This window comes from Amblyomma maculatum, chromosome 1 (genome assembly GCF_055883805.1).
Source record: "Amblyomma maculatum isolate TAMU_Amacu chromosome 1, ASM5588380v1, whole genome shotgun sequence".
Classification (NCBI taxonomy): Eukaryota; Metazoa; Arthropoda; class Arachnida; order Ixodida; family Ixodidae; genus Amblyomma; species Amblyomma maculatum.
The window spans coordinates 270,431,651-270,459,528 of NC_139344.1; the positions used below are offsets into that span (position 1 = coordinate 270,431,651).

The window sequence follows — 27,878 nt, forward strand, 5'->3', positions numbered from 1 at the left end:
AGAAACGTGGTTGAATGAAAAGATTATGGACGATAAGCTCCTGCCTGATCTACATAACTTCACTATCTTTCGCAATGATAGGAGCGACAAAAGAGGTGGTGGGGGTGCTGATTGCAGTAAAAAAAAAAAAAAAAACATATAAGTTCTTTTCCAGATGATATTCCTGCTCAGAACGTTTCTGCGTCTGCGTCGCATTACGTTCTTCTTAATCCCTTATTGGAGTCTGTTACAGGCCGTCAGATAGTCCCCAACGATTCGTCTCCGATTTACATGATAACTCTGCTGGAATAAAAGATAAATTTCCAAAAGCAAGTATTTGCCTACTTGGCGACTTCAACTACCCAGAAATTGATTGGCATAGCCGAAGTTCTCGAACACGCGAGGAGATAATTTAATATCGCTTTCTCGTCGGTCCAACTAGTTTATCAGCCTACCCGAGGAAACAACACGCTCGACCTCGTCTTCGCGTCAGTTCCAGGCAGTATTAGCGCTGTTTCCTGTTCTGACGGATTTAGCGATCAGGTGCTACTTATAATAATGATTTCCGTATCCTCATGTACACGACTGCATAGACGTATTTTCGATTACAATCGTGCTGACTACAATGCAGTTAATCATGGCTTGCAAAGCTTTTGTTATGCATACCTACCGACATTTCCTCAGATTTCGGTCAATGACAACTGGCTTCTGGAATTAGTACAGACTCACATACCATTGCCCGCCTTTTACATGAACGCATCTAAACCATGTTTTAAGGAGATGTTGCGTGCGCTAAAAGCAAAAAAAAAAGCGACTTTTTAAAGCTGCCAAACGCCTTGGCTGAAAAGAATCATGGCAAAAACCCAAAACTGTCGATAAAGAGTATTGCAATGCAGTTCTTAAAGCCAAGTTTAAATATTACTCCCTTCAATCGCTAATGACGCAAAACTTCCCAATATTTTAGGAAACTATATCACCCACTGAGCTCCGGCTCCGATTTCCTTGTTGAATGACACTGGTGGTCCAATTAATCAAGATGAATGGCCGCTTATATTCAATAATTATTTTACTTCAGTATTCAGGCAGGAAGACCATTCCATTATTCCACAATTGGCAGATATAAGCTACCAATACATGAGCACCATAGAAATAAGTGTCACCGGCATTGCAGGATTAATTATTAGTCTCAAGATATCAGCTTCCGCTGGTGTATATAATATTAATGCGAAAATTCTAAACAACGCTGTTATACATTCAAGAACTATTGTGTTTCATCTATTTCTTCCTTCACTGTCATCCGCAGAAATTCCAGAGGACTGAAAAATTAGCAAAATTATCCCCACCTTCAAATTAGGTGACAAAACAAGCGCACTTAATTACCGCCCCATATCCCTGACATCTGTCTCATGCAACATCCTCGAACACATAATCGTGCCAGGCGTTGCGCAGCATCCCGATAATAACAATTTCTTTTTTTACTAACCAGCACGGGTTCAGGACAGGCTTCTCATGTGAGACTCAACTAGTGGAATTTACTAAAGAACTGCTGCGTAATATGGACGAGAACTTCCAAACAAACTGCACAGACTTCTCTAAAGCATTTCGCCACGTTGTGCATTCATGTTTAATCGCTAAAATACCTTGCCTTAACCTAGATTCATTAACGAACTCATGGATCCGAAATTTCTTGTCTCCTCGCAAGCAGTTTACAGTTATTAACAATGTCCATTTAGCGCGGTCCTGTCTGGTGTACCTCAAGGTAGCGTCATGGGCATATTGCTCTTCCTCATTTGCATAAATGACCTGCCATCTAACATAATTTAACTATTCGTTTGTTCGCAGAGGGCTGCATCATTTACCGAAAAATGCGCTCATCTGTCGATCACATAGAACTTCAGAGAGACCTCGATCGCATAACCGCTTGGTACACATCACGGAAAATGTCACTTAACACACATACACACACAAAAATATTTATGTGGCACTTTGGACCACTAAAGTGTGATAAGGCGAAAGCCTTTGTTTGAAATTTCGCTGATTCCTGGTTTTACTGTGTCTTCTTGTGTAGGCTGTGTGGTGCGGCGTTCGAGAAAGCGCCAAATGAGAGGCGCCGCACAGATGCCTGGATCGGCATGACGCGATAGCGTATAAGCTACCAACCAACATATAAAGCCCCGCTTTAACTGAGTGGTATGAACGTGCCCGCGTGGTCTTCGGATAATGTGAATTCAAGGGTTTTGGCAGGGTGATTCTGATATCACCCTCCCACATGGAAGGAGAGGCCTAAGTTGGCAGCTCCTGCCAAACGTAATGTCAGGAAGCCCTACGTCCAGTTAGTGCTCGGCCATGTCAGCTGCCAGCTACCGTCTCCCACGTAACGAAATCGTGCTTAATACATCCACCTTTGGGGGGCGTGGTCAAGTTGGGTGGGCCACCTTGACCTATGGTGGCCATCATCTTGGGTGGCACCATGTGACCTAGGGTGGCCGCAAAGTGTGCCATCTTCCGCGAACGACAGTATGAGCCATTAAAGGCTTTCGCCTTAAAAATGCAAGTTAGTGACATTCAGCCGGAGAAAATCTAACTATTCTTTCAGTTAATTACTGAATGATACCCAATTGTCCTACGCGTCTTCATACAAATATCTCGGCGTTCATTTCTCGAGTGACCTCTCTTGGTCCACTCACGTATACAGAAAGCAAGAGCTACAGCATGACGCACTATCTAAAACGTAATCTTCATGGAACTCCTGCCACTACCCGTAAGCTCGCCTATAAAACACTTGTTCGTCCCCAATTTGAATACGCATCTCCCATCTGGTCGCCTCATCAGGCTTATTTAGTAGTTAAGTGTCTTGAATCGCTTTAGAATCGTTCTGCGCGTTTCATTTCTGGAAACTACAACCGTAACTCGAGCATAACAAGCGTCAAATCATCGACCTCTCTTTCTCTCTCTCTCTGAATTGCAATCGCGGATACTAATCTCCCTGATTTGCTCATTTCACGGCGTAGTCTACAGTGGCTACTCTTCAACGCTGCCTCTTGTACAACCATACGGCACCTCATGTCGATTAAACAACCTTCGCATTTTTGGTAGAACTGTTGCATTTAATTCATCTGCCCTGCCACAGGCTATCATTCACTAGAATTATATTCCAAAGCTCACTATGAATATCCGTGAACCAGCGCCTTTTAAAGCTGAAATAATGGCCATCTTTAAGTTACTAACATGTTATTAAACATTGTATAATGATGTTCCTACTTTTCAGAGACCGATGCTAACAGTGAATAAGTTTTGTATAACCGTGTTATTCATGCTTCTGTCATTACTCCTATCTATGTAATCCCCCCCCCCCCCCCTCACACAATGCTCCGTTCTTGAAGCTTGTGAGGCGAAATGAATAAATAAATAAATCTAAACAAAAACCTAAACATGTACCAAGCACTGACAAATTTCAAAGAACGCTGGGAAAGGGAACCACCAGGAGATATTAGGAGGAAGGGGGGATTAATCTCTGCATTTAAGGGTATCACGCGACAGCGTTCTATCGCCTCCGTTCGCGGCTCCCTTTGCGAATCCTCGTTTACCTGCAATCGTAAGGGTTATACTCTACGCGACGGGTGCGAGAACAACGAAAAACTGCATCGCAACGCAATCTGCAATTCAGTTTTAGGTTGCTCTGACACCCGTCGCGTGGAGTATAGTTTTGTTTTGCTGCTTGTATATCACTAATTTTTTAATGTTCATCCATTATCTCACACTTTCTAATTGGCATTCATTATGCGAAAGATCACCGGACGTAGATTGAAGCCCCGCATTAACCAAGCCGTGCAAACGGGCTCACGTGGCTTAGGGGCAGCGTGTCTAGATCGGGAGCCAAGGGTCCTTAAAGGCTGCATTGCTATACCACCCTCCCAGCTGAGATGCAAAGCCTCGGTTGGCAGCACCTGCCTACTCGGCCAAGGGATGTGCTCCCATGACGTCACACAACCAGACGACAAGTCAGTCAGTGGACGGCCATCTCACTGGCCAAATAACAGCTGCCGTAGGCACGCCCATGATTTTTTGCCCACAGTGCCAACGCCGGTTTTTCTGGCCAACGGTGCTTTTAAAGCAATAGCGTTATAATCAAAGGGAAAATAAAATGTGCGGTACCTGTTCGGTGCACAGTAGTCGCACCACAGGGCGGCGACGACTATACACGTACAGTTGCTGAGGCATCCAAGACGCGCGGCTTCCTTTATGGAGAGGTCCGCGAAGCAAATATACGCTCCACCACCACCGCTCTCGAGCAGAGACGATGCGGCACGGATCGCGCACCCGCCTTTTGGCTCATGCTGTGCTCGTGAAGGGAGGCCGTACAGCGGGGCTTCGCTCTTGGCATAACTACCGACGCGGCTTACTACGTTGTTTGGAAACAGAGAATGCCGTTGGAGAGCGACCCCGACCACCGTGCGACGCATCCTAATTAGTCGCAGGAATGAAACGAGCGCGCGGTGTTCGCGGCCCGCTTCGGCTCCGCGGGGAGACTTTTATTTAGGAAAGCCTATACATCGAATCCGCGCTTTGCGGGTCGGCGGCATGCTTACAAGCTTACGTACCGGCAGGCACCCCTTTATAACGGGCCACCAGCTATCCGTCCCTAATTGCGCGAGCTTGGCTTCTGCGCGGTGTTTCACTGCTTATCCTTCGTCTTTCCGTGCTGCCATATGCATTCGCTTTGAACCTTGAAAACAAAAATCCACTAAACTTGATTGCATTAAACAGCAGCATTGATGCCGTATACGATGGGATAGCACGAACACGTGCCAATGATGGAATCTGTTGGGCTATTAAGCTTTCAAAGCTGGGCGTCGAGAAGCCGGGCTGCATCCGTCTGCCCTTTTGTGGAATTGCGACACTCTTTGCCTTAGCGTTTTTCTTTTCTTTTCTTTTTTTGCGAGCTACAGGATAAGCACCAGTAAAATTTACCACATTGTGCGAACTTGAACCTGATTTAGCGTTCTAACCATGCGTCACGCGTGAATGCTTCGTCAGCGGCGTGCGCCCTCGGCACCCGGTACTAATCCGCTTACAAAGAATCAGGAAAGCTTGTATCAGTCACTATCATTTCATCCTAACTATGCCCTCTGCTGGGCAAGTGCATTTCCAATATTCCTGCAATTAACCCGATCATTCGCCTTGTGCGGCTGCCTTAAATGGTAACGTTTTCGCCTACATAAGGCGCGAGCCTGTCAGAGCCTGCGTACGGGGTGTCGCTTTTCGTTCCTGTGTCTCTTGCCGTCATTTTTGCCCAGTTCTGCTCAGATCTGCAATGAACCAACTAGACCGCAAAAATGTTTTATTACAGTATTTATCTTCGAAAACTTCCGAATCTCATCCACCCACCTAACTTTCTGCCGCCCCCTGCTACGCTTGCCTTCTACATGCCTTGAACATAAGGGCCCGTTGGTTACCTTCCCTCCCCATTACAGTTCCTGTCTATGCCCATTCCCTCTTTTGTGATTTTCACCAAGATGTCATAAAGTCCCATTCGTTCCTTGACCCACTGTACTCTCTTCCTGCTCGCTAATAATAAACAGACCATTTTCCTTTCAATTGCTCGCTATATCAACAGTACTGGAGAAATCTCTCGGCCTGACAACATACCGGATTGGTATTTGGTTAACTTTCTTATTAGGAATTATGGCGGCTGTTCAACTCCGCTGTAGATATTTTCACCATTATACATCTCTCTTCTGCACCCTAGATCCGCAATGCCTGAATGTCTGCTCAGGTTTTTGCTAAGCCTAATACTTTCTTGTTACAAGAACCATTCAAGGTTGTGTAGTTGGTTCTGTACTTTCCGCTATTAGCTGATGGCGTGGGTATGGTCAGCTGTCGAGCATGCCTTACAAAAGCCAGCGATGTCGTTTGGATGACTGAAATCTAAGGTTTCACTGCTTTTACAAGCTATTGCTTCAGTATATACCTTGTGAGCAACGTTCAGCAAGCTGATCAGTCTGTATTTTTTTTTTTTTTAATTTTTGAGGTGCCCTTTATTATATGAATTTAGACTGTTACCTTTTTTTTTTTTTTTCAATATTCCGGTACACTATAGGTCGTGAGGCATCACATATCATCGTAGGAGGACTTCCCAGTCGTCCTTCATTAGACTTGATCTTACCTGGACCTCTAGCCACATTGTAAAGATTGATTTACTTCCTCTTTAATAACCGGCGGGATGTCCCCTTCATCCACATCACTTCCTCCATCACTACTGTTCTGCTTATTTCGGCTAATGTAGGAATTTCATAGAATACCTCGACTATAACTTTCTCAACTATACTAGCGCGATAGCGTTAAAGGTCCCGTTACTCAAAAAAAAAAAAAAACCGGCTTCAGGGTCGGCGTTGTGAGCGAAAAATCACGACGCTGCCAGGTGGCAGCTGGCACTGATTCTTCGATGGTTCGTATGACTTAGCGAGACCACGTGATATCGGGAAGTTGGCAGGAGCTGCCAACCCGAGTTGTTCATTTGAGATTGGAAGGTGGAACCATATTCAGCCTTCCAGCCTCCAGGGCTCTTGGATGGCACGCAACTCGAAAGCTACGCAGGCACGTTCATTCGGCTGGGTTAAAGCGGGGCTTTGTACTTTGGGTGGTAACTTACGCTTTCGCGCGATACCCTCGAAGGCGGAACTATAGGTACTTCCATAATTTTTTGAACATTGTGGGAATTCCACATTCTCCTCGCCTGCACAACACGGCGAAAACCCTCTCTCTCTCTCTCTCTCTCTCTCTCTCTCTCTCTCTCTCTCTCTCTCTCTCTCTCTCTCTCTCTCTCTCTCTCGGGGAGCCCTTATCTTTCCCCACCTGGCCTCCTTCCCCCGGAGCTGTGGCGGAGAGGGTGGGGGTGAGAGAGCTGGCGTAGCATGCCGGGCGGCCCCTCCTTCCCCCTCCCCTCTCATCTCGGCGAACAGCATCGACATCCAGAGAGACGACGACGCGAAGCCGGAGCGCGCGGATGCTGCTGTGAACGCGAATGAAAATTGGGCTCTCCCAATAAACAGCTTGGCCCGCTGGCTATGTCTCGGTGTGTCGTTCTTCCCCGCCACGGCCGTGGCCCCAGCTAGTGGCATGGCTCTCGGCTCTGAGAGCAGAGCCTGAGTCCAGTAACAACCCCCACAGCATACACTCTTGATTCGTTCGAACAGTCGAGTAGAAGGATATTTGATTTGCTGTTTGAAATTTGCAGTTATTCACAAACCCATATCAAGATGTTCCATCGTAAATGTAGTGTTCTATAGTTTTGTCGCAACGATAAGAGGCCGCACATTATTCCAGAAACATCAAATGTTACTACAGGTATGTAGGTTGTTATTGACAGTTTCACGACCAAAAATGCCACAAAATATCTGTTGTGGGCGACAGAAACCTTTCCCTTTGACTAGTTAATTCCAAAAATATCATTACGGAGTGTGCATTAGGTGTAGGGCGAGGACCACTAGACAGGATGCTGGCAAGGAGTCTCAGGATAAAAATGTAGTGTGCCTGATTCGGCCTCCAAGAGCACTGGAAGCTTGGTTCTTCCAACCCCAAACGGATAGGCCCAGTTCGCAGTTCATCCAAATTTTCTGATATCACGTGCTCTGGTTAAGTTTCTCAAACCATTGAAGAATCAGTGTCCAGCCGTGCCAGCTATTAGATGCCAAAGCTATGACCGGGATTTTTCGCTCACAAAGCCCACACCGGATTTCCTGACTAACCGTACCTTTAACGTTATCGCGTTAACATCATTCGCAACGAACCAGATATTTCATATATTCAACATTTTTTTCAACCACAGTGTAACGTTGAAGGAAGACGTAAAAAAAACAAAAAAAAACATTAAAGGCTTCACTAAGAATACGCACCCTTGTCAGGCAACTGTGGCAGCGAATAAATGTTTTAATATGTTTTCATCTCTTCGAAGAATGAGCACGAAATTCGAATAAGACATGCCGCATTGTTCTTCGATGACTTTATAAATATTACGGAGACACTCAAGCTTCGCATTAAATGTAGACACGATGGCGTCTTTAACACCGCATTTTATTCGGGGAATTCGATTCTGCAGTGGTAAGATCCCGTCTACTGTGCCGGAGTACCAGGGTTTGATCCCGACTGCCGGCGGCTGCGTTTCGATGGAGGCGAAACGAAGAGGCATCCGTCTGCGATGCATTGTCAGCGCACGTTAGGATCCCTAGCTGGTCGAAATTACTCCGTAGTTCTCGACTACGGCTTCTCTCTCTCTCTTTCCACTTTCATTCGCACCTTCCTCCCTTCCCCTACAGTGCGGTTCAGGTGCCCACAGAAACAAGTGTGACAGATACTGAGCCTTTTTCTTCCTGTGAACCAGTTATTATTATTATTATTATTATTATTATTATTATTATTATTATTATTATTATTATTATTATTATTATTATTATTATTATTATTATTATTATTATTATTATTATTATTATTATTATTATTATTATTATTATTATTATTATTCCACTCACCAAAAAACCGGCATTTTCGTTTCTTTTATATTTTCGTTTACTTTAGTTTTGGGGAAAGGAAGGCTCGGTATCTATCTCACTTTTCGGTGGACACCTGCACTTAATCTTCGAATTGGTTCATAAGAAAGGAAAGGCGCAATATCTGTCGCAGCTCTCGGTAGACGTCTGCAACGCGCCGTAAGGTAAAGGACACCGCCTCAATTAAAGGCATCAATTTTTCCTACCACAGCACGAGCACTTCCGACAAAACCAGACCTGAAACTATGATACGGCGATGATGGCTTTTCGACCGAATAATTGTTGTATACGCTTCGCGTAAAATTGGCTGATCTTGAGGAAAGGCACACTGTCAGTTTCACATCTCAGTGGCACCTCTTTTACAATTAACGACATACAATTAATTGGTGGCATGTAAGTCGTTGGGTCGAGTCCTTATCGCAAACTAGTATCAAATTTGACTAGCAGATGGATGCTAAATAGGAAACGAAATGACATGAAAACCCGAACGCTGGACCTACGGTTCCGTCACAATTTTGTTGCCAAATCAAGTGGTATATACAATATTTCGCCACACTCTGTGAACGCGACTAATGAGCCAAGTAAGGCTTTTACCTGAACAACCCCCGTTAGTGTTGGCCGTTTATCATGGAAAGTTCATTCTCACGAGGGATGTCACACACGAGCACTTCACTAAGTCTGCCCTGCCACGTTGGTTCAGTAGCTAGAGCGCTCGACTGTTGAACCCAACGACGCAGGATGGAATACTGGCCGCGGCGGCAGCTTTTCGATGGAGGCGAAAAGGAAGGCCCGGTGCTGTGCGATGTCATTGCACGTTAAAGAACCCCAGGTGGTCGAAATTTCTGCAGCCGTCCACTATGGCTTCTCATAGCCTGAGTCACATCGGGACATTAAACCTCAAAAATTTACCAACCAACTTCACGCAGCCTTACACCATAGCTCATCACACCGCACACTACAATACGAGCAGGCGCGCGTGCACAAAGCTGCCTCGGGTGGCGAAATCGACCAGAGCAATTTTCAAAATAATTGCTCTGCAAACCACCTCAAGTATCGAGAGAGAGAAACCTCAGAGAGCAAAATGAACCAAATTTCTTCGTGACAATGCGTCACGTTACATTAGAAAGCGCTCTTACGGGTGCGACCCCAGCACGCACTTATGCGATGCATTCGCTATCGCAAAGAGTTGCTTCGTGTGTCTAGATCGAGCCGACGAATTTTCAAATCATCGTAAGAGACGAAACAGGGCAAACAGTACGCTCGCGAATTCACAGAGTAATCCGCATTTTCTTGGCGACAGAATGCTTGACGTTGCATTAGAAAACGCTATTAATCCAACAACTAAGCACGCATTCCAGTAATGCGTTTGCTACAGCCCGACATAGAAATACGTCGGAAATCACTGCTTTTCATTTTGCCTTGCACTGTATGCATTCCCGTTATTCTTGTACATAAACCTTGTAAGCCCCCCCCCCCCCCCCCCCCTTCTCGCCCCTTCAGATTATCGCCCGGCTTGAACTCCGCATAAACCGATTAAGACCACTATTTGCCATGGCTTCGCTTGGTGGTTTAGCATTGAGGAACTGACACAACGATGTCAGTGCACGTAAAAACCTAAAATGGTGGAAATTATTCCGAAGCCCCCCACTAACGTAGCTATTAAGCGATAGCTTATACAGCTCGTTCTATCAAAAAGCCGTCGGCGTAGTAGTACTAGTCGGCACCCCGTGTCGGAAATAAAGCCGGGGGCTGCGTAAAAAAATCGTATCGTGATATTTGTGTGGTTCTAGTGCTTGATTGATTGGTGTGTGATAAATGATGAGTTAATAAAATCATTGCAATTAATTGAGTAATTGATGAATTAAATAAATTTAAAAAAAAAAAACGAGAATAAAAAAAGAGGGTCCAAAGGTGTCAGAATGCTCAGAATGAACATCAAATGTTTGCTGACGCTGATTAAGAACATTCGAAGTGTGTAATTGACCAAGTAATGAGCTGAAGTAATTGAAAAAAAAAGAATGAAAAGTGCGCTCAATGATGTAAAACGACTCAGAATAGAAAGCCGTTTGCTCATGCTAATCATCGGTGTGTAAGAAAAGTTTAAAAAAATTGAAAAATTGAAAAATTCAAAAGTGAAAAAACATCTACTGCTTCAACTGTGAAGCTGCGTCATACCGAGCGTTCTTATCTGCCAGTATTCTCGGCATCCGTCTGATCTCTCACTGGTAGTCGAGCACCAGCATAACGAGAAGAGACACCCTCAAACGAAGTCTCTATATTATTGTATTGCACGCGCATCTGGTACAATGTCAGACGATGATGCCGCATTAGTACCCTCCACAGGCTCCATTACACATGTTCAAACTCAGCAACACGCTCATGAGATTATTCATCTATACACCATGCTGTCTTCATTCACTGCTCATTAATCTACTCCCTATCAACCACTGTCCCACCAATGAATCAACACTATATATGTCATATACACTCCACACAAGGCGACCGTCAATTTGCGGCAAGTTTTTCGATTCTCGGCGCGCAGTTTCCACAAGCGTCATCTATCTAGGCAAAGACGTATCAGGTCAGTTCCGGTGGCCGCTGCCATGGAGGAGTCGGCGCAAGCCAAATATTTTCCCCAGTAGGATTTTAACTCGTCCTTTAAAGCTCCCTCTCAAACTCGGGTAACGCGGCGGCGGACTTTCGCCACAACGAGAGCAGTACCCTTCATGTGAAACCGACGTCACGTAGCATCCTGCTGCGTGCACCACAGCCCCGCGACGCCGTTCATCCTTGTGATGGCGTTCATGATGCTTCTGCATGACCGCTGAGACTGGGCCATGAGCAAACTATGGTATGTTCAGCAATCATAGCCTTAATGCCAGATGTCGTATGTCATAGCTGATACCTAGATGTCAGGCGTATCACGTCCTGAGTTGTGGCTCTAGTTAATTGTCCGTCGCTGTCAAAACGAAAGGTAAGTTTTCTGTCGTGACGTGACGCTCCATAGTTAATATGCTGATTTCGCGTACAACCCCTTAGTGATCATTAGTGTTACGTCCCTTTAACAGCTAGAGCTCTAACTTCATAAGTTATGGCACGATACCGTAGCTCTGCCACTGGCGATTCAGTATATTGCATCGTTACTCGATTTGCACGGATATCTGCACAAATAACGAACTTAAGTCCCAAAATTCGGTTGTTATTTTATTCGTTTCTATCGCTATTATAGTCGTATTCGATTCGATAGTAAAGCTACCCTATTCATAGTCAGTTGGATTCGGAAAACTATTTTTCACGGATTCATAATTGTGGCTTATTTTGGCCGCAATATGATAATATCGCCCATTGCCAGTCGTCATCCTCAGTTAAAGCGAAATATCTGCTCTGCTCGGGGACCTTGAATTCCTTTACATTCCCTCTTAATGCTGATTCGTTGGCGTACTTTTTCGTTACTGCTTTCCTCCATTCCTTCTCAAATTAGAGCTAATTTTAGACATCACCATTCTATGGTACCAGACGAGTACCTCTACATCCTGGCAGCAAAAAAAAAAAAAAAAAAGAGCAAAAAAGGGCGGGGGGAGGGACAATATTGTTATTCGGATACTGTGAATATAATGCTGTGTGGAGTGAATGGCAAATCCTTTTTATTCTAAAACGTGGTGAACAAGAGGGCTACATAAAGTCAAAGGAAACCAAACAAGGCTTGAAGGAAAGCGTCAGTCTGTTGGCCAACTTTTCGAGAAGTGAACGTGTCATCGTCCAGCCGGAGACAAGTCCAGTTGTCGAAACGTCGACATGCGGACTCAGGCTCCCTCTCAAGCCCTGTGTGGTTTTCTTTTGCTTAATATTTTGCATCACAAAATATGCCATAAGAACACCGCAGTATTGCAGTGGATGAAGACATGTTTAATATTTATACTGGGGAACAGCGCAACAAAGGAGGGACAAGGACGAGACAAGCGCTGCCTTTGTTGCGCTGTTCCCCAATATGAATGCATACCATCTCGCTCAGATTTCAGCTTTACTAAATGTTTAACATTTTCTGCCTTCCTAAAAAAAAAAAAAAAAAAAAAAAGAGTTTGTTCACCATGATACATAAATACCATTTACGTGCAATCAGACTTTTTATCGGCAGTGTCCCTGCAGGAGTTAAAAATATTTTTGTTGCAGGTGTAACCCGCATCTTTCTCTCCCTTTTTAGCATGTTTGTCCGACTGTTGCTTCAAAAGCCGAACAATGCAAAGGACCAGAGAAAGCTGCGACCACCACATCCTTCATAGGACGATGTGTTTTCAATGTGGACAAGTTCTCTCGCGAAAAACAATCGTGTTACAAAGAAGCGATAAGACGCCATCACCTCTTGAAGGTAACCTGATGCACCATAACGACGACCTCCGGTAGATGAAACAACGCAGTCTGGTAGTGCATTTCAGGGCATGAACTGAGCAAAATAATGGAGAGGGTTTGTTTGCTCGCGAAGAAGCAAGAGACATAGGATGTATTAGTACATATCACGCTGTGCTTTGAATATTGTCGTCTACATTCAATTTATTCACTTTCAACCGTGCGCGAGGCAGTCCAAACGCACAATCCTGCGGGCACTAGCACGTGTGACACAAGTTAGCACTCGCGACTGGTTTTGCGCGACCGCTTACAAGCGCAAGAGCACGCGGATAGTTGGACGCCTGAGCCAGAGTTGGAACGCCTGGCGGGCTTGAAGCCTACGCTCGATGGCCGCTGGAAATCTGATTTAAACCAACTGCACAGTATCCCAGGTTATTTCACAGAATTAGAGAATATGTAAGAAAAGTAATAATTTATCAAACATAAACTTTAATTGTCATTGCTGTGAATGAATACAGTTCATCATCACAAGTCGTTCACGAAATCGGAGTCCCCATGCTAACGCATATTTACATGCACATAAGTCGCACTGATCACTCACGATTTTTTTTTTTACTTTTGTGCACAGTTTCACGTTGACAGTGGCTGGATTACAGACATTGCATTCTGCCTTGAAGTTTTCAGCGAAAAAACTTTTGACACACAAATATTTGTAAATAGGAGGCGCAAAGCTATAGCAGACAGAGCAGCTTAAAAAGTATATAGAGGTAAACTGTCTTCATCAGCGTGTGTGTGAGGTCGCTCAGCCTTGCCGTCAAGTGTACACTCCGTATCAAAAGTTAGCAGGCCGCAACATTTATTTGAAATAGAACGAATGTCCCTTGAATGCATCGCGTAACGTCGCATTCAAAGCGCACGTCAAGCATATCTCTAACGTGATTCCTTCTCCTATCATTGGTATTTCGTATTTAATGATGGTGTAAGCCGCTCAGTGGGGTCATACCCGATTGCCCGGCTCAAGCGAAAAGCATTTAGACCAAAACTTGACCGAGACTATACGTACGACCTGTACAAACGCGACACCAAATATTAACATTCTCTCGCCGCGCCCCTGGGTTCTTCACTAGTACTTCCCTTTGGCCGATTGTAGATTGCGATCAGTAACCAGCAGACTGTGGCGGACAATTCGAAGCTGCTTATCATTTTCTGTTAAAACTGAACTTAAAAAAATTAGCTGGGCGAATTCAACCGGCCAACTGCGGTCTGGGCGCGCAGTGCTGTCGAGTGTAAAGGGGGTACGTAAAGAAATATATAAGAACAAGAGCGAGCGTACACGCGTTCGTGGGTCCATAGTACGCTTTCTTAGAACACGCCATCACGCTTGATTACTAGACAGCATGTGCGCAATGGTTAGCAAACGTTCATCTTTATATACAGCGTAGCGTACCCCTATACTGAACAAAGTCTGCTCAGCGGTCTTCCTTCTCGTCATGCCTGGATGGTAATTTATGCATTTCATTCATCCCCCATTTTAACTGATGAATTCTCAGTATTTTTCCCTCAAGATATGTAAAAACAACGCATGCTTGATATGACACGGGGAAAACAAAATCAAAAACTGAATTATTTGTATTCGTGAGCGCTGTCCCCAAAAATGCCATCCAACATCTTTATAGTTAATTCCATTTCCGAATCTTTTTTAAAACATCTTAATTAACGAAGCTGCTGATTTTGTTATGGTTTTACGTTCAGCAGGAACGTTCGCCCTAGCCGGTATTAACTGTTATAGGGTGATCTCATGTTTTTAAAACGTTATTGGCACGATAATAGGGGAGTAAAGTTATTGTTATATTGCTACAGGGCGGCAAGCCGGTGAACACAGGAGAAAGGGAACTGAGAGATGATGTTCGATGACAGTGAGATGACGTTTAATGAATCGCGGCGGGCCTAGCGCGAGCGCTCCGCACCACTGCCCGCTTCTTCCTCGTCCGTAACATTACCCGGGGCCACCGAGCGATCGTCCCGATCGTGGACGAGGAAGTTTGCCGATGTTGATGTGTCGATGGCATGATGATGGGCGTGTCTGGATGGCTGAAGAAGAAGAGAAAGAAGGAAGAAGAGAACGGCTTGCCAGCACGAGGATTCCCGATGAAGCCTGGCCCAGGGCGCTTTCGAGCCACAGGTCGCCAAGACCCGATGGCGGAGGCCAATGCACGCACCGCACGGCATGGGCAGGGGTGATGTCTTCAAGTGCAGCGGCGTCTAGGGTCGTGGGGTACTTGGTCGGCACATCGGGTCTGTCGGGTCACACGGTCGTTCGGTTCTCTCTTTGTTTCTTGTGGTCGTGTGGGTGACGTCTCGGGTCAGTCTCTCCGTCGTGTCTTGTGGTCGGGGCGGGGGACGGCGTGGGGGGACGGCAAGGTCTTACTGAGTCCGGCAGACTGGGGACCAGCCATGCGATGCCTTCTGCCGACGGCGCAAGAAGACGCAGGGCGCTGAAGCTCCGGGCCAGTATGAGGGGTGATGGTGACGTACCCGGTACCTCCGACCAAATGTTACAGGGCGGCAAGCCGGTGAACTCAGGAGAAAGATAACTGAAAGATGATGTTTGATGACAGTGAGATAACGTTTAACGAATCGTGGCGGCCCTAGCGCGAGCGCTCCTGCTCGCGCCACTACCCGCTTCTTCCTCGTCCGTAACAATATGGCCTTCTCTCCGCCTAGCAGCAAGCTCAGGCTGTCACATGGAAGGCACTTACAACCAAACGCATACATGAACCTGCGGCAGTATATAACGGGTTTTACCCGAAATATATAACACCAACACGTACGTGCAGGGTCTGCATAACAAACATAGCCACTCTTAAACCAATACTGTGGGAGTGCGAGGCGCAGCTGACAGGTGTTAATCCCGAATCATTCTCGTAGAGGTGGTCCGCAGCTCTGCAAAACTCCAGCCTCAACGACCGAATCTAGGGCGCTCAGCAGGTCTTTGCGGCGGCGAAGAGACAAGATCTCGACGTTCCCACGTGGGAGATCTCGGCTCAGCGCAGTAAATCGTACCGAACACTGAATAAAGTTATTACTCACTTGAGGTCCCAAGGCCAGGACGAACACCCAAAAGAAAATAACAAAGGTTCAAGATATTACCTAAGTAGATATCGGTGAATATATTTTCTGCAGCATAAATAGATTAAAAAGAAAACAGCTGCCCGATTAAACAGGCGCAAAGCGTGCGTTAAATGTTTGAAACTTGGTTTTGAAAGCGCGGAAAGTCGACATCCCGGCTCGCAGCCTCCAATTTTTAATAGTGGATTTATTTCTGCCAAAACGAGTTAAAGATGTCCGGTGGCAACGGTTTTGCGCCTCTCGAATAGCGAGCTTTGTGCCAGCCTGTCCCTCTCCGAAGAGCAGCCGGGCCGCGGTCTAGAACATAGAAAACTCAATATACTTGGCCAACACTACTCTTCATTCTTTCCCCTTTTCAAATGTGCGTTTCTGCTTATCGGCGTTGTTTAGTTAGCACGCCAGGACAAGCGATGGGAAACAAAAGAAAGCTACGTTCCAAGGGAATCGCAGAAGAAGGAAATATTGCTCTCGCTTCCGGCTTCAGAAGCATTAAAAATGCACACTGAGTACGCGTACTGCGTTCCCCGGGGCAATCGCGTAGCGCCCCGGCTGGCAGAGCAAACGCTAGAAAACCTGTGCAGGCCGAAACGCCCTCAACATCCAGCGTGGAGCAGCTTACAACGCGCTCCCTGTCTCTCGCGAAATGAAGCGCGCCTCGAAGTAAGAGAATTGAGGCCATAACTCTTGCTCGCTTGAGCTACGCGAAGTCGCAACATTTATTTTTCTTCCTCGCTTACACTCTCCTAAATTGAAAATTACGCCGAGGAAAAGAAACTGGCACGGAAGCGAGCAGAGCGCGCACTGTTGTTTAGGAGCAAGATCGTCGCCGTTTATTAAATTGGTGCGCGCATGCGTTCATGCTTGTTTAAGTGACACGCCTTAATATCCGACCGCAAAAGCCATTGTGGGGTGCGCCGCACATATTCTCTCCTTCTAAAGCCCAACTATATCCAGGATAGTTCTTTTTTCTTCCCGTTTCTAGCCGTTCTGTTGCTCCTTGAGCGGCTCATTCCGTTTGACGCCTTGCTCGGCTCTCCGTTCCGCGCTGAAATTTGTCACTCTGGGACCAACACCGCTTCATGACGCACGCCCCAAGACTCGAAACGCCCACTTTGACGGTGGCTGGTTATGAGCTACGAATTCCATCGTTCCTCGTGTTCGTTTTTTGTTTTATAGAAGATATGACCATTAAAGGGTGACAGATAAGATGCATGGGCTATCGTTCCAAACAGTTGGTGCAATATTGCTGCAGTAACGTTGTCCCGGCGCAGAGATTTAGTTTCAGCCTTTATGTAAAAATGGTACGTACATATATTTTGTTTGAAAGCGATTAAAAAAAAAAGCTTTCAGGATGAAGAACAATCAATGCGTATTTTTGTAGGCAGCTATATATTCTCCTGCTTGCATTGCACTTTCACTTGCGTGAGAAGCACTATTCCGCGTCGGATAAATAAAAAGACAGTCGAGACTTTTGTGGGACGATTTTCTGGTTATCTCACTACAACTTCCTACAACTTCCTCACTACAACTTCCTTCCACCTTAATCTCCCGCACCTTGTACAAAACGAACAAGTAGGCTCGTTCACAGATTGCTCCTCGTCATTTTATCTCACGAGAACCGTAAGGACGTGTTGTTTCCGCAGCAACTATGCTCACGTCTTTACATGAAACATTCGCAACTACAAAAGGAAAGATCACAGAGCCCTCTGGCTAACGTACGTGGAAACACAGTCATACCATGCGTCAGTGCGAACGTATGGTTCAGCTGTGTCCCTACAGGCCACATCAACATACAGTGACTACTTTTCATTTGCCGAGCGGTTTGCGAGCCCTGCGTCGCAAAAAAGCATGTGGGGTGTACTAAACACAACATCACAATCAATTACTGTTTTCTTTGGTGTTTTTTTTTTTTTTTCTCTTACAAGTGCAACTAACGTGCAAAGACTATGCGCGACTTGAACCGGGAACGAAGACTACGCGCGGAACCGCTGAGCCCTTTGCCGAACAGCCATACTGGCGTAAGTTTCTTGGAGAGTGACTTGTGAAAGAATTTCTACGAGCCTCGATTGACGCGCTCATCTGCCCGGCCACGCTTGGTCCATGACGAGATGGATACCAGCGTACCTCCTCACTGCTTGCTTGGGAAAGTGGGGAAAAGCGAATCCGCGAGCGTGCCGCAACCCGCGCTAGCATCACTGGTTAAAAAAGCAAGCCCATTAAAACACGCAGTGAGCCAGCACCGTAGTGTTTAAGGCGCATTCCAGGAGCCCGCGTACCCGGACGTGGCCGTGGTCACCACCGCACACGGACGTGCTGGGAGAAGCCCTCCGGAAGCGAGGGTGCGGACAGCGCGCGGCGCCTCCGCTACGGAGGCGGCGCGCGTGGGAGCAGCGCGATTGTTCTGCTGGCCGCCGGGACAGGGCGTTGCGCGCGACCCCGGCCTTGAACCGCTATGACGGCGCCGCCGGTGGGTGCCGTGAGATCGACGTCGTCAGGTGGCGCGAGGAGGAAGGAGGAGGGCAACCACGTCAAAACAAAAGCAACCGGTTTGCAGCGGGGAAGAAGATGCAGCGATCCCTACTCCTATAAAACGACCGACTCCCGGAGCCGGAGCCTTCACTTTTTTCGGCCCCCATCATCCGTACAAGCAACATCCAAGGATCCGGTGAGCTCGACGGCTGACTTTGCTCGGCGTGCTGATTCTTGAGCGCCCTCTCCTGCCGATGGGACTTGTGCCGCGTGCTGCGCGTCGTAGACCCATTCCCGATCCCTTCCCTATACTAAGCCCCACCGTTGGGCTAAGCGGGGAGGTCCGCGAAAAGGTGCTGTGCGCGTGTGTGCCTGTGTATGCGCTCAATCCATGCCGGTGCGAAGATACTGCGCCGGCATCGGTAGCTGTCCCAACGTCCAACAGCAGCGGTCGCCGTTTCTGCAGTACAGAAACGCAGGCATAACCTATAATTTCTGTCTCTCGTTAAACACACACTGAGAGCGTTTGAACTTGTTGGCAGAAACCGTCAGACAGATGCGGCCTAGCTCACGTTCTGTGAACCTCGTGTTGCTTTCGCGAGCGACAGGGCTCATAACATAACTGTTATTCATGATTTGAGGATATTTATCAGCATAGTGACATGCGTGGTACCTGAGTTAGTGAGCAGTGAGCGAGCGACCTGTGAAACGCTTGCTCATTGGTCGCACTCTGCAAAGCCACCAGTTCAGATCTAGAGGTAGGATGAACAAGCATTTCCTCTGCTCTCTTCGTTGAGTGAGGGACGAAAAGGATCGAGTAGATGTAGGTGCTTTTCGTAATCACCTAATTCGCACTTCGGCACATAACTGAAAACCTTCAAGTTAAACGATAGCAATAGCACAAAAAGCGCAGCCTAAATTGGCTTTCTGAGTCGCCGACTGAATACAATGGCGGGGACCAAAATCCTTCAACTCCAGATGCGTCGGCGCATTCGCCACTAAAGATTTGTTTCGTTTGACTATTAGCTAAGTGCCACACCTAGAATATTTTTATCCAGTAGTCCAATCAGGAAGGTGTAACTGGCCGGTAAACTGTATTCTTATTAACTCCTATCATGAGGTAACTTTTGTAGCGCAGCGGTTTTCGCCTGAATTAATGATTGTCCAGACGCTCTCTTTCAAGACCTGCATACTTCATCGCGGCTTTCTCAAACTATAAAATTCAGTGCGCTTAGCGAACACGAGCTAAAATTCAAAGCCATGCATAATGCGGCATTATGCGAAGTGCGAGGCTTAGATTGAAGGCGCGTGATTATGTGGAACCGAGCCTCCTCGCTCTGTTCATTCTATGGTAATCATTCAGGCGAATCCTATCATAAAATTCCCGGAAATGAGATTCTAAGGCTAGCAAGACGTAGCTGGGCAGAAAAGATGAGAGAAAAAATATGTGACTAGAGAACCCATTATGCTGCTCTAGTCAAACACTGGTCGTAACTTGATTAAACCCTGCCATATTTCTTCGCTAAAAGTCATACAGAAGCATTCGTGCAGTTTTTCACTGCAAAGTGAACCGTACGCCGTTTTATTACGGCTAATTCTTTTTCACTAAAGTCTAAGCTTCCTCCCCGACTGGAATGATAGGCGAATGTTCATGGGATTGGTAGGGTCCTCATTACCTTAGCATGGTCTACAGGAGTGTCACTGAAAGTGATCGAGAGCCTTTATTTACGCCCTCACGACCTTCTCTCCTATCCTGTTGAAGCCAATAACAATATTTTGGTGCCTGCATTGTGCGATTGCTCTTGTGTGAACTGCAGCACCGAGGAACCTGTTTTGACGAAGTCCGAGCGATCCCGACGCTGTTGATAGTATTGAATTTTCTGTTAAATTGTTGGGTTGCTTACACTGTTCTGATATTTCTTCTGTAGTGCATTCAGTTGCTAATCCAGCAAGGGGGATACCGTGAAGTGCTCCCGCATGCTATGCGTTAGGGCGCAATTCCTAGCTGCAGTGCCCGAACCTGCAAGTCATATACAGGAGAGCTCTTAGGCCAAACACGTACTACCGACACGAGCATGTTATTGTCGGCTTCACCATTGGCGCTTCTGGGTTTAGGAATGTAGAGTGAGGAAAGGAAACGGATAGCATCAAGACATTTCAATGAGCTCCTGCTTACATTATACGGGCTCCGTGCAAGGCAGCGTGCCAAAATGGAATGTAGACGCTAACGTTAAAGCGCCCCACGGCTTACTTTGGAAGTTTCTGCTGCCTTTTGTGCAGCGATAACATCATCTTCGTTAGAGCCACTTGGCATTACTTCCTTTTCAACACCTATACAAACGGCTTTCTATATGCTAGAAACCATTATGAAAATTGAATAAGTGGCTAGCATCGAAAAACCTTACATTGCCCGTAATGCAGTAAGTTGAGAGCATTCTATTGAGACAGCTCAAAGCTTTTTGAGAGTGCAACGTTTGAAAATGCAGATTCGATATACGGTTCTTCGTACATATAAAAATCTCAAGCACGTTGTATATTCACTGTCTTAGAGCTAGACTGAAGGTAATTATTTAAACAACGAAAAGCATTTCGAGAGATACGAAAGGAAAACTAGTTCGCAATTTCCTTCGTAAGAACTTTTCTCAGCGATCAACTATAAGGCGCGCTTTAAAAAGAGTGCGTGTTTCTGTGTGTATGCGTGAACTGCTGCGCGATTTCGTCCGAAGCCCCGCCCCCACGAGCGCTCGCGACGTCTCTCTCTCTCTCTTGGAACGGCTGTCCCGTCGTCTCTGGCTTGCCAACTACCTCCGGTCTACGATGAGAGGCTTCTTGATTCGAGCCCCTCATTATTCCTGTGATGGTTTTTAGAAGCATTGCGCAATGATTAAGGTTTTCTCGGAGCAAGGGGCGCACAGCCTCGATATAATATACCTCATTGAGGAAGAAGGCACGCGCAAGACCTTGGCGACACATGCCGCCCGATCAGGAACTAATAGTCGGCCAATGCTAGCCGCTGCATTCGCGAGCGGGTGCCGGACCTTCCAGCGGCGGAAACGTCCAACTGTCTTCTTGTGCAAACTGCATTGCGGCAAGACTCTGTCGACGGGATCATCAAAGCGCGTCGATTTGCGCGTGCAGAAAAAGGCATCCGCGGCACGCGAGCACGCGGAAAACTGAGGCGGTCCTTCCCCGGCGGAAGCGATGCTGCGCGTTCCCCGTAAGGGGCGAGACCGTCAAAACAAGTCGTAAAGCCTCGAGGAAGCTCCTTATGTAAGGTCCGCGTAAGGTACAAGGTTGGCCGCGCGAAGTGAATGACAGGCAGCGCGGAGGGCCTTTTCCTTGCCTCTTCGCTTCGAACGCGTGCGCGTGCTGAAGGCGCGCCAAATGGAGCCGTCGGATCATTTATACGCTCGCTTACGCTTTTGTTTCAGATTGGCCATCAAAAATGAAGATTACCTGGGGGCTTTTGCTCCTTCTGGGTAAGTGCTTATGAAACGCGCGGCAAGGACTCCCCCTTTCGCCGCCGGCCTTGGTTTGCGGGCCTGCAAGTGATGCGCCTTCTTCTTCTTTCCTCCTTCCTTCCCCCTCGCAGCCCTCGCATCTCCTCTTCACTGTAAACGGGTAAGTGTTAAACCAAAGACTTTCGCAGCTGCTACGTGGGCGGGTTTACTTTATCTCTCAAAGAACACTGCAGGAAAATTTGTCGCGGACAGAAGAGCAAGAGCTGTTCGAGAGCAGAGCTTATACTATTTCTTTAAATTTTGCTCCTAAAAAGTCCCATGCATGGATGTGAAGTTTCCTTAACAAACAAAATTAAAGTGACAGCGAAAAATCAATTGCGAAAAATATGATGCCTTTGTTTGCTTAACAAGGAAGAAGGAAGGTCATCTATATTAGCGAACACTTCAAGTGATTCATAGCGGCACTACATACTGGCCCATCAAGGTGGCCCAGTTGCTAATGCCAAGGTCATGGGCTCAATCCAGGCCGCTGCGGTCTTGTTTCGAAAGAGGTGAGATAAAAAAACACCCATGTGCTGTGCGGACATTAGCGCACGTTAAGCGTTAGCTCTCCTGAGTTAATCCAGAGCCCTCCACTAAGAAGCCCTTCATGTCACACGTGCCGCTTCGAGACGTTGACACCAACCAATGATAGATGTTTTAAGCTAAAGAAAGGGAACTGCTGTTTTCCCCAGATACAGATATGCATTGTTAGGATTTAATGAATTAATAGTAATTTCGCATTAGTTTATATATAACGTCCTTTCGTAAGTAAGTTCAAGCAGGCTTTGTCTAGGAGGTCACGCCAGGACGGCTGTGGGATGCACTACTGGGAGCAGGTTTCCAGGACACGAGAGCAGCAAATTTGGCGTACAAGCGCTGCATTCTTCGGCGATCTCTTGATTTCACTAGCTGTTGTCGCAACATGAGAGTCTGACTTTCAGACCGTTAAGTCTAAGTCTGGTGTGCGGAAACCGGCTAACAACAGAGCTACCGGCTTCGATTCCTGATTATGCGTCCTGGAAACTTTTGTCTCTAGTAGTATATATGATCGCGAGTGTTCTGCCCAACAAAAAGGCAAGGAAAACAAGCAGCCTCACGTGCTGTACCTAAGCAACACTAACACAGCTCGAATGATGGCAGCTAGGAACCGCATCGATGGTACAGGAGCCAACGTTTATGCTTTTCAACTTCCGGCAGTGTACTCTAGAGCATATGATAGAGCTTAGCAGCCACATTAACAAAAGGCAAAACGACAGTTTTTATATTTTTGGTAGAAAGCGCTGTTTAATTGTTTTGCGTTTGTTCTACCCTGCAGACAAAACGATGGGACGAAAGCAAGGGGCAGAACCAAGAAGGATGGGTTCGAGGTACAGCTGGCGTGGACTACCCTGACTACAAGGAAATCCCTAGGACAAGTTTTCGCTGCAGTCAGCAGCCATACGAAGGCATGTACGCCGACTTGGAGACACAGTGTCAGGTAAGGCCATTTAGCTGTCTCTGCATTTCGGAGCCGACCAGACATCTCGAGAACAAAAAGGGAACATTTCATATCGGTAAACCCTTCACATATAAATGATCAAATTGACCCCCGAACCAACAATAATAGCCTAGAGCTTACAACAGATCCAAGATTCACAATAACTCAAACGATTAACGCCTATTTAATAAAGCCTAGCTTGCAGTCTTAGCCGAATTTATTTGCTGGGGCTAAAATTTTACTCTGTTAATTTTTTCGATATTTATATTACTATATTGTCGACCATAAGCCCTGACTGCTCATTGGAGGGTCAAATTTTAAAGTTAAAGCTCAGCTACTTTGGTCATCTGATGAGAAGAGAGGAGTCGCTGGAGAAAGATTTGATGTTGGAAAAGGTTGAGGGTCGCCGGAGAAGGGGTAGGCAGCGAACGCGATGGTTAGATGGCATCCTCGAGGCACTGCAGATGAAGTTATGTGATGTTAGGAAGATAGTGAGAGACCGGAAAGCGTGGCGTGACATGGTCCATAGAGTCACGAAGAGTCTGACACGACTGAACGACTGAACTGAACTGAACTGAACGAGACGGAAGGTAAGAACCAACCAGTCACACCAAAACAGTTCATTCACCTCACTCGCGTACTACTGCGCATCTGCATTCTTTGTTCGAACAGCAATCGACTGAATGGCCTGCCTGCCGAAGTCGTACTCCACACCAGCGCCGTTCATTTTAAGAACATCACCGAAAATTTTGTTCTTTGACCCAAGTGTCATACATGTATTAGTACTTCAGTTTGCCTTTTATATCTCTTCAGGGAATACCCCCATTCGGGGCATTTGAAGTTACGATAAATATTTTTAAAAATGGTCAAACGTTTACACCTGTTACATATATTACTGCGTGTTATATTGAAGAACTGCACATTTTTATACCTTTCAGGAATGTGCTCCTCGTAATTTTCCAGGTTTACCACGTCTGCCACAACGGCCGTAAGGAGAGTTTCCTCTGCGGCCCGGGTACCATTTTCAACCAGCAGATCCGCACCTGCGACTACTGGTATAGCTTCGAGTGCGACGAAGCCCCCAACTGGTATTACTTGAATGCCGAAGTGAACGTTGAAAGTCCACAGCCCCTGCAGCCTCTGCCAGGAGGGACTGGAGGTGCCGGTGGTGGTGGCGGTGGAGGCCGTCCAGGACCTGCCTACCTACCTGGTGGCACGGGAGGAGCAGCGGGCGGCATAGGGGCACCCGGTGCCGGTGGGGCACCAGGTGCCAGCGGCTACCCTGGCGCAGGAGGTGCAGGCCGCTACCCAGGAGGTCCTGGCTCTCCAGGATCAGGCGGTTACCCCGGTGGTCCAGGGTCCCCAGGTACTGGAGGATATCCTGGTTCTGGAAGAGGGCCCGGCTCTGGAGGAGCCCCTGGCTCTGGTGGCTACCCAGGTGGAGCCGGTGGCTACCCTGGCGGAGGGGCCGGCAGGCCCGGTGGGGCTGGTTACCCCGGTGCTGGTGCTGGACGTCCTGGTGCGGGCGGATACCCTGGATCTGGAGCCGGTAAACCTGGCGCCGGCGGATACCCTGGATCTGGAGCCAGTAAACCGGGCGCCGGCGGTTACCCTGGATCTGGAGCCGGTAAACCGGGCGCCGGCGGTTACCCTGGAGCAGGAGGCTATGGGCCCGGCGCCGGATCTAGACCAGGTGCTGCTGGGCAATATGGGAAACCCGGAAGTGGAGCCGGTGGTCCGGGCTCAGGTGGCTATGGTGGTCCTGGAGGCCCCGGAGGTCCTGGTGGATATGGTGGTGCGGGTGGTCCCGCAGGACCCGGAGGACCAGGAGGATCTGGAGGTTATGGTGGGCCGAGCGGTCCTGGGGGACCCGGAGGTCCAGGTGGTCCCGGTTGCTGTGATGGAGCAAGTGGTCCCGGAGGTCCTGGTGGGCCCAAAGGGCCAGGAGGGCCTGGCGGGCCTGGCGGACCTGGAGGACCTGGAGGACCTGGTGGCCCCGGGGGCCCAAGTGCTGCAGGCGGGCCTGGTGGCTATCCAGGTTCAGGAAGCTATGGTGCCCCCGGATCGAGTGGTGCGGGAGCTGCACCGGGTGGTCCAGGGCCCTACATAGCAAGCGGTGGTCCGGGTGCTGGGTCTTATCCAGGGGCTGGAGGTGTTAGGCCCGCCGGTGCATCGCGTCCTTCCGGCGGAGGCTACGGCGTCGGTCCATCAGGGCCTGGCCCAGCGCCGTCTACGTATCCTGGGTCATCTGGAGCCGGTGGATATCCCGGCGGTGCAGGCACTGGTCCAGGTGCATCAGGACCCGGTAGCTATTCCTCCACCTACAGTGCACGCTCTTCATACTCTTCCTCCAGCTCGTACAGCAGTTATACCGATTCGGGCAGTGGTAGCGGCTATCCTACCTCTGTCGGCCCGGGTGTGTACCCCATAGCTGGCACAGGAGGCGCCGGGGCGCCGGGATCAGGCGGCGACGTCTACGGCAGTTATCCCAAGTCAGCGGGCTCTCCTTTCCCTAAAAAGAGTACCCACGAATTCGAGTCGCCGTCTTCGCCTGGTCCCGGCTCGTCCGGCTTTCCCAAACTGGTCGATGGTGGCAGGCGACCGGTTGTTGGTGGTGGTGGTATTGGGGGTGGTGGAGCTTATGGCGAACCCCTGTCTTATCCTGGGTCCGGCGGCTATGACACGGCACGTTTGTCGCCGATTCAAGGTGCGCAACCTGGAGGAGGTGCAGCGTGGCAGGGACCCGAGTACCCAAGCCCCAACGCTGGTGGCGGCGGCGGCGGAGGTGGCTACTACACTGATACTAGCGGGGGCTACTCGGATGGTTCCGGATACCCTGGACAGGACGCGGCTGGACAGCAGCCCGGCGCGGCACCTCAGAGGCCCCGCGGTGGAGGCCGGGGCCGTCGGCCTCAGGGGGGCTATGGGGGTCCAATGATGATGGGTGGTGCCGGTGGAGACTGAGAACATAAATCAGCTGCTGTCCAACTGGCAGGCTTGCAGGCGACCCCTGTGAGGGTGCTTCATTTGCCAAAATACCGCCAGCAAGTGTCGGCAAGGTTGTCACCTGAAATAGAAAAGGAGAGGATTTTTATAACAGTATTGTTGGACAGGGCAGTATTTCGTTAGCAGACAGCTCAAGGTCTTCAGTCTGAATTCCTAAATGTTTGGTTTTATTGTTTATAAGAGAATCTAGGCTTGCCCTGTCCGAGCTCTGTAGTTCATAGAGCCGTAAGCGTGCTTTGCTTGCAGAACGCTGTGTACTTACTAAGAAAAAGCAAATGAAACGCGTCCTACATTTTCAGCGTCGGTTGGTTCGGTTACACGCCGAAGGGAAGTGTTCTTTCTGTCAGACTGTTGATATTTCCTCCTCTTTCTTTCTTTTTCCTTAATGCATTTTTTCTCAGTTGTCATTGTGGTTATCATATCTGTCACTCGAAACTTTCATTGTTCGTTTTTTTTTTTTTTTTTTTTTTTTGTTAACGACGTTTCACGCTCAACAAAGAAAATACATGTCCTCTATAAGGTTGCTGGTCTCTAGCAATGCTTAGCGTCCCAAGTGTTCGTTACAAAGGCAGGTCTAAAAAAAAATCAGTTCATTGCGCGGCATTGCGAGCTTCGCCTGAGAGAACATATTGCCTGGAGGGTGGCTTTGACGCTTGTCACAAGATACATTCTCGTATGTTTGACAGCAAAAAAAAAAAAAAAAAAGAAAAAAAAACTAAATAGGCGAACGAAGTGGTTGTTTGTTGAATTTCAAAATAATAAAGATGTTATAGAAACGATGGATGCTTCTTTACTGGTGCTTCTACTTGAAATTACTCACCACTAATTTTCGCGCAGAAATGAAACAACGAACACAAGTGGCACATCTATGGAGCTAGCACTCCAACCTGTCGGTTAAAGCGTATAATCTAAACTAGCAAACAAGAAAAAAAAAAGCAAAAATGCCAAAAAAGGAGAAATATAGCGGAAATGCAAACCTCCGTTGGTTAGACCTGTTGTAAGGCTGCGTCACCCGTACACGCACGCGCGCCTGGCATGCACGAACAACCAACCTGGTGACAAAAAATGTATACCGGCCAGCCTAAGAACGCATGCCATTTGAGAAAAAAGGCTCTCCGTAGCACCACTAGAACATCTGCACACCACACGTGCTCGTTTTTCAAACACATCAATTATTTCTCTCGATAAAAGTAAATCACCACTTTCAGCAAAGGCAGAAATAAATTAGCCACATATGTTTAGGAGTAATTTATTAGTATTTATCAGTTGTCTTAATATCTTAAGTGCAGTATTTGCAGCACGAGCACTTATTATCCTGATGATGAAAACAAATCGAAATATAACTTATGAAGCTCAATAATTTACGCTTGCAAGAAAAAGTTTTGAATCTATAACGCCAGCACTCTGCAAGGCAACTCAGCTCTC

General features: G+C 47.5%; 1 protein-coding gene across 2 annotated transcripts; it reads left to right on the plus strand.

Annotated features, from left to right (window-relative positions):
* Positions 1-18,573: 18,573 nt before the first annotated feature.
* LOC146206517 (uncharacterized) lies at positions 18,574-27,351 on the plus strand. 2 transcript variants are annotated; one of them, XM_084591249.1, is made up of 6 exons: positions 18,574-18,663; positions 21,899-21,946; positions 22,060-22,088; positions 23,286-23,447; positions 24,411-25,752; positions 26,155-27,349. In XM_084591249.1, exons 2-6 carry the CDS (start codon positions 21,913-21,915, stop codon positions 26,409-26,411), a joined length of 1,824 nt encoding a protein of 607 aa, XP_084447375.1. In that variant the 5' UTR covers positions 18,574-18,663; positions 21,899-21,912; the 3' UTR covers positions 26,412-27,349. The 2 variants fall into 2 exon arrangements, with proteins under 2 accessions (XP_084447375.1, XP_084447374.1); XM_084591248.1 differs by having other exon boundaries at positions 24,411-27,351.
* Positions 27,352-27,878: the final 527 nt, after the last annotated feature.